The sequence below is a fragment of the Haliotis rubra genome, unplaced genomic scaffold (assembly GCF_003918875.1).
Source record: "Haliotis rubra isolate DU_JTF1 unplaced genomic scaffold, ASM391887v1 Scf806, whole genome shotgun sequence".
NCBI lineage: Eukaryota > Metazoa > Mollusca > Gastropoda > Lepetellida > Haliotidae > Haliotis > Haliotis rubra.
Window position 1 is genome coordinate 415,533 of NW_025767531.1, and position 12,516 is coordinate 428,048.

Consider the following 12,516-nt stretch of genomic DNA (forward strand, 5'->3'; position numbering starts at 1 on the left):
TTAGGGACAAGAAATTATTGTTCAAACCATTCGCTTTTTACTTCAAAAACATCAAAGATGCTGCCGATGTAGAAACTGCCGATGTAGAAATTGCCGATGTCCGACATGTTTGTTTACAAACAAAAGAGTCAACGCGTTCATTGTATTCATACGCGGTGAATCAGTCACTTTCATTAGCGGTCTTAAACTGCGATTTAAGTACGGTTTTGATGAGCTCTCAGCCTATCAGAATCGAGTATCACACAATGTCGTGCTAGAATCAACCGTTACGATAAAGGACCGCAAAAGTGAAAACAGAGTAGCTTTATCTTCTAAGTCGAAGAATCTAATTAAACTAACGAGAAAACAAGCTATGTGAAACAAGTTTGTGAAATACTTACATCCAACCACCACTGCCTTGTACAATGCCGCTGTGAGGAGCACTGACGTTACACACGCGATGATCACAACATAGACAGGCACGCAAGAAGGGTTCGCTGTGAATACAATAAGCATTATCCACCCTGCCATGGGTCGTTATTGGACGATCAACAGCCATTGAAACCCTACGTCTCACTGCTCTTGTTCGCATGCTGATATCCCTGCCGTAAAGATCCGGGTAGGAATTTGTCCCGAGTTGCCAGGCTAAGTCCGCTAACGGGATCAGATGGTCAGGCTCGCTGACCTGGTTGACGCATGTCAGTATAAATTGATGCGCACGATGCCAATAACCGGATTGTCTGGCCCAGACGCGAATATTTACAGATCGCCGTTATATAGCTGGAATATTGCTGGGTTCGACGTTAAATAACAAAACAAACGAGTTTCTGTGACGCTGATAAAAATTAAACACATGTACAACATAAAAATATTTGAACTCCGATTCTATGGTTGTTTCACACAAAATGAAAACATGAGTGATCAATGAAGATATGTGAGAAAAGAGAAAAAAATATAATTCTTCAAACAGAGAAACGAGTTATTGGTAGATGAGGGCCAAATACGAACACGATACACACTGAGGTAAAACGTTCATGGTCAATAAAATGTTTGAGTTATCTTTGTAGTGAAGACTAAACACACAACATCGTAAATATATATGTGCAGAGACAGGCACCCAGGAACAGCATCATTGAAGTTGACTTACAGATGGTGTCGCCACACAGAAGGTCACACGAAACTAAGGAGGGAAACAGCAAGAATAACAATCCTCTAACACTAGTGAGTTGTTGTACGGGGTGTTGAGTCTTGGCAGGCCACAGCCAGGGCGATACTTTGTGTGGTCGTTATTTGTAACCTGTGGGTTGTCACAGGTTCCTCCACTGTGAACACGACCACACCCTCACGGGTTGTGTTGAGCATGGGGTATTCAGATATTGGTCTTGGTAATTCAAAATTAGATGGTTTTACAAAGCAGGTATGAATCGTTGTGTTTGCAACGGTCTCTCTGTTGCAAACCAAATATATTCAACACGTTACACACACATACACGCGCACACGCCCGTACATGCATGTGTCTGTCAGAAATCATAGAGAATAGTATATTAACCGCTGGCGTTTAATACTCTTTAGCCCACCCCCAAAAACAAAAATTCCCAAACCAAAACATCTGTATGCTAAACATAATGTCTATATGAAGGAATGTACCTGTATCCGTGGTTACAATGGCGGAGGTGTAGATGCTGGTGCCATATTCATTCTTTGCATTAATCCGAATTTCGTAGAATGTTCCGGGTTCGAGGTCATCAATGTCCAGCTGGAGGGTATCGTCCTCGGTTGGCCTTGTTGGATGGGTGGTCCACTGTCCGCCAGGTTGTCTGTATTGTATGTTGAACATTTGTTTGGCGCCACCGTTGAAACCTTTCTCCCATGTCAGGGTGACTGAACGGGGACTGATGTTTACTGCCTTCAGATTGCTTGGTAGGTGCGGCCGGGCTGTGAAACACGGGGGATATGATGGATAATGCTTTACTGTATGTCTGAACAGAGTCATCACACTTGATTAAATACTGATATATCCCCTTCTCTATATGATGACAAGTGTATGCTTATATCCACTTTTGGATGAAAATGCATTTTCTAACGAAATATCGACGTGGTGTGGTAGACTGTTAAAATTGAAGCTAATCACTTGTGACCTATTACCTATCTAACTATCGTCACATTTGATTAATCTCAAGCTGCATGATGATGTAAGATAGTGAGTTTGTCTTTACACCGCTTCTAGCAATATTCGTGCAAAAATCACGAAGGAGAGACACCAGAAATGGAAATCGAACCAGGTCTTCGGCGTGACAAGCGAACGCTTTCACCTCTAGGCTACGGCACCGTCTGCCGCATGATGCTTTGCTGTCAAGCAATGTTCCATTTTCAACCAAATATCAGCTACATTGAGACTTTTCTCCATTTTGTACTACACACGTTTCACGAACATGTTCCAATCAAATACTCAGTTATAGGCACGTTTCACTCTGACATAGGAAAAAGTGATGTTTTAAGAAAAATCACTAACATTTAGAAACCAGAGGTATCTCCAGATCCAGGTAGCCTTCTGTATTGGTCACGCTGACAGTGTAATTAATATAGTCCTCTTCTTTGACATCAAATATGGTCACACTTCCTGTTACAAGGACACCCTCAGTGGTGACCGCAGTAGTACTGATTGGTCTTGTATTTGACCTTCTCCGCCATGTGAAGGTTGGCTGCGGGAAGGCTATGACTGTCAAACTAAGAGTGACATTTTCGTGCAGACCCGACGTGAACACCAGTGTTTCAGATGAAAATGAATATCGTCTTGGAACACCTGAATAAACAATACAGACTGACATAAAATATATACATGGAACAATGGACCTAATCCAACAGGACCAGTATTTGCTTTCCACAGTTATGAAAACAAACAAAACGTTATCGTTGAAAACATCTTTCTAAATTCACGAAAAAATACCATCGGCAAAGTAGTCTCTAAACATTTTTTAAAGATTATTTTTTATTCATTCCCATAGTTACATAGATACAAACAAATTATTGTAACAGAAGTGAGTGATTAAGTATGGTTTAACGCCGTTTTTATCATGGACACCAGAGACATGTCCACACAAGGTATGTGGGGAATAGAACCCGGGTCAACCACTCAACCACTGGGCTACTCTGCCGCCTCAGAAACAGAAACAATATACCAGTAAAATACGTTGACACATACCGGCTTCTGTAGGATGGTTGAACATAGTCAATGACATTGTTAGTGTTATCCCTCCCCCCCCGAGTGGAGGACCAGGCAATCTAATGTCGCCATAAACATTTACTGGATTAGTTTAAAGTAAAAACGATTATATATTTTGAATTAACCAGCCATCCGTCTGAGCCCATGCCCCAAGGTGAAAAAATCAGACAGGAACAGTATTATTGAACCTGGCCTACAGATGGTGTCGCAACTGAGAAGGTCACGTAAAACTTACGAAACATCAGACTGGCAAGAATAACCACCCCTAAAACTAGTCAGTAGTGGTCGGGGTATTGAATCTTGGCCACAGCCAGGGCGACACTTCGTGTGGTCGTTATTTGTAACCTGTGAATTGTCACGGGTTCCCCTACTGTGAAATGACCACATCTCTCACTGGTTGTGTTGAGCATGGGGTATTCAGATTTTGGTTTCAGTAATTCAAAATTAGAGGGTTTTATTTTACAACAACAGGCTTGAGTCGTTGTGTTTGAAAAGGACTCTGTGTATCTATACTATAACATTCATATGTACCTATACTGTGTTCAGTTCATTTGACCCATGTATTTGATGTACAATACAAAAAGAACAGTGGAGACAGAACCCTTCTTGGATGTTACTTACACCTGACTTGTAACGGGACAGTCTGTGAAGCTTCTCCGATCAAGTTCCTAGCAGCGCAGATGTAATTTCCCCCTTCCAGGCAGGACACATGTAGCAGCATCGTGGTGAGAGTCTGACGGTCAGGGTTGCTGGTCCTGCTACTTCCTATACTGGACGTCGTGTTGTTGATCTCAATGGATGAACCCGGGTTACTTGTGACGTCACACTGCAGTGTCACGTTGTCGTGTTCCCTGACCGTCGCGTTTCCGGCCCCAGATGTGAAACCAAAACGTTCTACTCGAGGCGCATCTAAAACACCACCGTATAATTATGGGTAACGTCGTCATTGATTATCATTGATGTACAGTACTCAAATACTAGTTTGTTTGAAGAAAACGATTGTGGAAAACCTAGCAGAATTATGTTTTACATAAATCAGAAGCTATAACCTTACTTTTTCACATATGGATCCGCTTTTCTCACGCCCTGTTCCCCTTCATATGGTGTATATAACAATAGACAGCGCTAAGCAATGTCGTGTCGAACTTACAGGTCTGAAAGGGGGCATTGCGTATTTACTACCTTATATCTGTTATCATTGTTGTGTAAGGGGGCATTGTGTATTTACTACCTTATAACTGTTATCATTGTTGTGTAAGGGGGCATTGTGTATTTACTACCTTATAACTGTTATCATTGTTGTGTAAGGGGACATTGTGTATTTACTACCTTATATCTGTTATCATTGTTGTGTAAGGGGGCATTGTGTATTTACTACCTTATATCTGTTATCATTGTTGTGTAAGGGGGCATTGTGTATTTACTACCTTATATCTGTTATCATTGTTGTGTAAGGGGCATTGTGTATTTACTACCCTTATAACTGTTATCATTGTTGTGTAAGGGGGCATTGTGTATTTACTACCTTATATCTGTTATCATTGTTGTGTAAGGGGCATTGTGTATTTACTACCTTATATCTGTTATCATTGTTGTGTAAGGGGCATTGTGTATTTACTACCTTATATCTGTTATCATTGTTGTGTAAGGGGCATTGTGTATTTACTACCTTATATCTGTTATCATTGTTGTGTAAGGGGCATTGTGTATTTACTACCTTATAACTGTTATCATTGTTGTGTAAGGGGGCATTGTATTTACTACCTTATAATCTGTTATCATTGTTGTGTAAGGGGCATTGTGTATTTACTACCTTATATCTGTTATCATTGTTGTGTAAGGGGCATTGTGTATTTACTACCTTATATCTGTTATCATTGTTGTGTAAGGGGCATTGTGTATTTACTACCTTATATCTGTTATCATTGTTGTGTAGGGGCATTGTGTATTTACTACCTTACATCTGTTATCATTGTTGTGTAGGGGCATTGTGTATTTACTACCTTATATCTGTTATCATTGTTGTGTAGGGGGCATTGTGTATTTACTACCTTATATCTGTTATCATTGTTGTGTAAGGGGGCATTGTGTATTTACTACCTTATATCTGTTATCATTGTTGTGTAAGGGGCATTGTGTATTTACTACCTTATATCTGTTATCATTGTTGTGTAAGGGGGCATTGTGTATTTACTACCTTATATCTGTTATCATTGTTGTGTAAGGGGGCATTGTGTATTTACTACCTTATATCTGTTATCATTGTTGTGTAGGGGGCATTGTGTATTTACTCACCTTATAATCTGTTATCATTGTTGTGTAAGGGGCATTGTGTATTTACTACCTTATATCTGTTATCATTGTTGTGTAAGGGGGCATTGTGTATTTACTACCTTATATCTGTTATCATTGTTGTGTAAGGGGGCATTGTGTATTTACTACCTTATATCTGTTATCATTGTTGTGTAAGGGGGCATTGTGTATTTACTACCTTATATCTGTTATCATTGTTGTGTAAGGGGGCATTGTGTATTTACTACCTTATATCTGTTATCATTGTTGTGTAAGGGGGCATTGTGTATTTACTACCTTATATCTGTTATCATTGTTGTGTAAGGGGCATTGTGTATTTACTACCTTATATCTGTTATCATTGTTGTGTAAGGGGGCATTGTGTATTTACTACCTTATATCTGTTATCATTGTTGTGTAAGGGGGCATTGTGTATTTACTACCTTATATCTGTTATCATTGTTGTGTAAGGGGGCATTGTGTATTTACTACCTTATATCTGTTATCATTGTTGTGTAAGGGGGCATTGTGTATTTACTACCTTATATATGTTATCATTGTTGTGTAAGGGGGCATTGTGTATTTACTACCTTATATCTGTTATCATTGTTGTGTAAGGGGGCATTGTGTATTTACTACCTTATATCTGTTATCATTGTTGTGTAAGGGGGCATTGTGTATTTACTACCTTATATCTGTTATCATTGTTGTGTAAGGGGCATTGTGTATTTACTACCTTATATCTGTTATCATTGTTGTGTAAGGGGGGCATTGTGTATTTACTACCTTATATCTGTTATCATTGTTGTGTAAGGGGCATTGTGTATTTACTACCTTATATCTGTTATCATTGTTGTGTAAGGGGGCATTGTGTATTTACTACCTTATATCTGTTATCATTGTTGTGTAAGGGGGCATTGTGTATTTACTACCTTATATCTGTTATCATTGTTGTGTAAGGGGGCATTGTGTATTTACTACCTTATATCTGTTATCATTGTTGTGTTATCATTTGTATTTACTACCTTATAACTGTTATCATTGTTTGTGTGCATTGTGTATTTACTACCTTATATCTGTTATCATTGTTGTGTAAGGGGCATTGTGTATATTTACTACCTTATATCTGTTATCATTGTTGTGTAAGGGGGCATTGTGTATTTACTACCTTATATCTGTTATCATTGTTGTGTGGGGCATTGTGTATTTACTTCACCTTATATCTGTTATCATTGTTGTGTAAGGGGGCATTGTGTATTTACTACCTTATATCTGTTATCATTGTGTGTTTACTAGGGGCTGTTATCATTGTTGTGTATTTACTATTGTGTATTTACTACCTTATATCTGTTATCATTGTTGTGTAAGGGGCATTGTGTATTTACTACCTTATATCTGTTATCATTGTTGTGTAAGGGGGCATTGTGTATTTACACCTTATATCTGTTATCATTGTTGTGTAAGGGGGCATTGTGTATTTACTACCTTATATCTGTTATCATTGTTGTGTAAGGGGCATTGTGTATTTACTACCTTATATCTGTTATCATTGTTGTGTAAGGGGCATTGTGTATTTACCACCTTATATCTGTTATCATTGTGTAAGGGGGCATTGTGTATTTACTACCTTATATCTGTTATCATTGTTGTGTAAGGGGGCATTGTGTATTTACTGCCTTATATCTGTTATCATTGTTGTGTAAGGGGGCATTGTGTATTTACTACCTTATATCTGTTATCATTGTTGTGTATTGTGGGGGCATTGTGTATTTACTACCTTATATCTGTTATCATTGTTGTGTAAGGGGGCATTGTGTATTTACTACCTTATATCTGTTATCATTGTTGTGTAAGGGGGCATTGTGTATTTACTACCTTATATCTGTTATCATTGTTGTGTAAGGGGGCATTGTGTATTTACTGCCTTATATCTGTTATCATTGTATTTACTACCTTATATCTGTTATCATTGTTGTGTAAGGGGCATTGTGTATTTACTACCTTTATATCTGTTATCATTGTTGTGTAAGGGGCATTGTGTATTTACTACCTTATATCTGTTATCATTGTTGTGTAAGGGGGCATTGTGTATTTACTACCTTATATCTGTTATCATTGTTGTGTAAGGGGGCATTGTGTATTTACTACCTTATAACTGTTATCATTGTTGTGTAAGGGGGCATTGTGTATTTACTACCTTATATCTGTTATCATTGTTGTGTAAGGGGGCATTGTGTATTTACTACCTTATAACTGTTATCATTGTTGTGTGTAAGGGGCATTGTGTATTTACTACCTTATATCTGTTATCATTGTTGTGTAAGGGGGCATTGTGTATTTACTACCTTATATCTGTTATCATTGTTGTGTAAGGGGCATTGTGTATTTACTACCTTATATCTGTTATCATTGTTGTGTAAGGGGGCATTGTGTATTTACTACCTTATATCTGTTATCATTGTTGTGTAAGGGGGCATTGTGTATTTACTACCTTATATCTGTTATCATTGTTGTGTAAGGGGGCATTGTGTATTTACTACCTTATATCTGTTATCATTGTTGTGTAAGGGGGCATTGTGTATTTACTACCTTATATCTGTTATCATTGTTGTGTAAGGGGGCATTGTGTATTTACTACCTTATATCTGTTATCATTGTTGTGTAAGGGGCATTGTGTATTTACTACCTTATATCTGTTATCATTGTTGTGTAAGGGGGCATTGTGTATTTACTACCTTATATCTGTTATCATTGTTGTGTAAGGGGGCATTGTGTATTTACTACCTTATATCTGTTATCATTGTTGTGTAAGGGGCATTGTGTATTTACTACCTTATATCTGTTATCATTGTTGTGTAAGGGGGCATTGTGTATTTACTACCTTATATCTGTTATCATTGTTGTGTAAGGGGGCATTGTGTATTTACTACCTTATATCTGTTATCATTGTTGTGTAAGGGGGCATTGTGTATTTACTACCTTATATCTGTTATCATTGTTGTGTAAGGGGCATTGTGTATTTACTACCTTATATCTGTTATCATTGTTGTGTAAGGGGCATTGTGTATTTACTACCTTATATCTGTTATCATTGTTGTGTAAGGGGGCATTGTGTATTTACTACCTTATATCTGTTATCATTGTTGTGTGTAAGGGGCATTGTGTATTTACTAACCCTTATATCTGTTTCATCATTGTTGTGTAAGGGGGCATTGTGTATTTACTACCTTATATCTGTTATCATTGTTGTGTAAGGGGGCATTGTGTATTTACTACCTTATATCTGTTATCATTGTTGTGTAGGGGGCATTGTGTATTTACTACCTTATATCTGTTATCATTGTTGTGTAAGGGGGCATTGTGTATTTACTACCTTATATCTGTTATCATTGTTGTGTAGGGGGCATTGTGTATTTACTACCTTATATCTGTTATCATTGTTGTGTAAGGGGCATTGTGTATTTACTACCTTATATCTGTTATCATTGTTGTGTAAGGGGGCATTGTGTATTTACTGCCTTATATCTGTTATCATTGTTGTGTAAGGGGGCATTGTGTATTTACTACCTTATATCTGTTATCATTGTTGTGTAAGGGGCATTGTGTATTTTACTACCTTATATCTGTTATCATTGTTGTGTAAGGGGGCATTGTGTATTTACTACCTTATATCTGTTATCATTGTTGTGTAAGGGGGCATTGTGTATTTACTACCTTATATCTGTTATCATTGTTGTGTAAGGGGGCATTGTGTATTTACTACCTTATATCTGTTATCATTGTTGTGTAAGGGGGCATTGTGTATTTACTACCTTATATCTGTTATCATTGTTGTGTAAGGGGGCATTGTGTATTTACTACCTTATATCTGTTATCATTGTTGTGTAAGGGGGCATTGTGTATTTACTACCTTATATCTGTTATCATTGTTGTTGTGTAAGGGGCATTGTGTATTTACTACCTTATATCTGTTATCATTGTTGTGTAAGGGGCATTGTGTATTTACTACCTTATATCTGTTATCATTGTTGTGTAAGGGGCATTGTGTATTTACTACCTTATATCTGTTATCATTGTTGTGTAAGGGGCATTGTGTATTTACTACCTTATATCTGTTATCATTGTTGTGTAAGGGGGCATTGTGTATTTACTACCTTATATCTGTTATCATTGTTGTGTAAGGGGGCATTGTGTATTTACTACCTTATATCTGTTATCATTGTTGTGTAAGGGGGCATTGTGTATTTACTACCTTATATCTGTTATCATTGTTGTGTAAGGGGCATTGTGTATTTACTACCTTATATCTGTTATCATTGTTGTGTAAGGGGGCATTGTGTATTTACTACCTTATATCTGTTATCATTGTTGTGTAAGGGGCATTGTGTATTTACTACCTTATATCTGTTATCATTGTTGTGTAAGGGGCATTGTGTATTTACTACCTTATATCTGTTATCATTGTTGTGTAAGGGGCATTGTGTATTTACTGCCTTATATCTGTTATCATTGTTGTGTAAGGGGGCATTGTGTATTTACTACCTTATATCTGTTATCATTGTTGTGTAAGGGGCATTGTGTATTTACTACCTTATATCTGTTATCATTGTTGTGTAAGGGGCATTGTGTATTTACTACCTTATATCTGTTATCATTGTTGTGTAAGGGGCATTGTGTATTTACTACCTTATATCTGTTATCATTGTTGTGTAAGGGGCATTGTGTATTTACTACCTTATATCTGTTATCATTGTTGTGTAAGGGGGCATTGTGTATTTACTACCTTATATCTGTTATCATTGTTGTGTAAGGGGCATTGTGTATTTACTACCTTATATCTGTTATCATCATTGTTGTGTAAGGGGGCATTGTGTATTTACTACCTTATATCTGTTATCATTGTTGTGTAAGGGGGCATTGTGTATTTACTACCTTATATCTGTTATCATTGTTGTGTAAGGGGGCATTGTGTATTTACTACCTTATATCTGTTATCATTGTTGTGTAAGGGGGCATTGTGTATTTACTACCTTATATCTGTTATCATTGTTGTTGTGTAAGGGGCATTGTGTATTTACTACCTTATATCTGTTATCATTGTTGTGTAAGGGGGCATTGTGTATTTACTACCTTATATCTGTTATCATTGTTGTGTAAGGGGGCATTGTGTATTTACTACCTTATATCTGTTATCATTGTTGTGTAAGGGGGCATTGTGTATTTACTACCTTATATCTGTTATCATTGTTGTGTAAGGGGCATTGTGTATTTACTACCTTATATCTGTTATCATTGTTGTGTAAGGGGCATTGTGTATTTACTACCTTATATCTGTTATCATTGTTGTGTAAGGGGCATTACCTTATATCTGTTATCATTGTTGTGTAAGGGGCATTGTGTATTTACTACCTTATATCTGTTATCATTGTTGTGTAAGGGGCATTGTGTATTTACTACCTTATATCTGTTATCATTGTTGTGTAAGGGGCATTGTGTATTTACTACCTTATATCTGTTATCATTGTTGTGTAAGGGGCATTGTGTATTTACTACCTTATATCTGTTATCATTGTTGTGTAAGGGGCATTGTGTGTATTTACTACCTTATATCTGTTATCATTGTTGTGTAAGGGGCATTGTGTATTTACTACCTTATATCTGTTATCATTGTTGTGTAAGGGGCATTGTGTATTTACTACCTTATATCTGTTATCATTGTTGTGTAAGGGGCATTGTGTATTTACTACCTTATATCTGTTATCATTGTTGTGTAAGGGGCATTGTGTATTTACTACCTTATATCTGTTATCATTGTTGTGTAGGGGCATTGTGTATTTACTACCTTATATCTGTTATCATTGTTGTGTAAGGGGGCATTGTGTATTTACTGCCTTATATCTGTTATCATTGTTGTGTAAGGGGGCATTGTGTATTTACTACCTTATATCTGTTATCATTGTTGTGTAAGGGGCATTGTGTATTTACTACCTTATATCTGTTATCATTGTTGTGTAAGGGGGCATTGTGTATTTTACCACCTTATATATCTGTTATCATTGTTGTGTAAGGGGCATTGTGTATTTACTACCTTATATCTGTTATCATTGTTGTGTAAGGGGCATTGTGTATTTACTACCTTATAACTGTTATCATTGTTGTGTAAGGGGCATTGTGTATTTACTGCCTTATATCTGTTATCATTGTTGTGTAAGGGGCATTGTGTATTTACCACCTTATATCTGTTATCATTGTTGTGTATAGGGGCATTGTGTATTTACTACCTTATATCTGTTATCATTGTTGTGTAAGGGGGCATTGTGTATTTACCACCTTATATCTGTTATCATTGTTGTGTAAGGGGCATTGTGTATTTACTACCTTATATCTGTTATCATTGTTGTGTAAGGGGGCATTGTGTATTTACTACCTTATATCTGTTATCATTGTTGTGTAAGGGGCATTGTGTATTTACTACCTTATATCTGTTATCATTGTTGTGTAAGGGGGCATTGTGTATTTACTACCTTATATCTGTTATCATTGTTGTGTAAGGGGGCATTGTGTATTTACTTCACCTTATATCTGTTATCATTGTTGTGTAAGGGGCATTGTGTATTTACTACCTTATATCTGTTATCATTGTTGTGTAAGGGGGCATTGTGTATTTACTACCATCCTTATATCTGTTATCATTGTTGTGTAAGGGGGCATTGTGTATTTACTACCTTATATCTGTTATCATTGTTGTGTAAGGGGGCATTGTGTATTTACTACTACCCTATATCTGTTATCATTGTTGTGTAGGGGGCATTGTGTATTTACTACCTTATATCTGTTATCATTGTTGTGTAAGGGGCATTGTGTATTTACTACCTTATATCTGTTATCATTGTTGTGTAAGGGGCATTGTGTATTTACTACCTTATAACTGTTATCATTGTTGTGTAAGGGGGCATTGTGTATTTACTACCTTATAACTGTTATCATTGTTGTGTAAGGGGGCATTGTGTATTTACTACCTT

General features: G+C 36.9%; 1 protein-coding gene across 1 annotated transcript in view; it reads right to left on the reverse strand.

The window, feature by feature from the left end:
- Window positions 1-1,455: 1,455 nt before the first annotated feature.
- The window catches only part of LOC124261740 (nephrin-like), a 54,098-nt gene continuing 43,037 nt past the window's right edge, over window positions 1,456-12,516 (reverse strand). The window contains exons 2-4 of the mRNA XM_046696091.1: window positions 3,824-4,111; window positions 2,492-2,782; window positions 1,456-1,914 (exon numbers count right to left, since the gene is read on the reverse strand). Of these exons, the coding sequence (XP_046552047.1) occupies window positions 1,538-1,914; window positions 2,492-2,782; window positions 3,824-4,111 (956 nt within the window). The 3' untranslated portion in view covers window positions 1,456-1,537. The remainder of the gene's footprint in view (window positions 1,915-2,491; window positions 2,783-3,823; window positions 4,112-12,516) is intronic.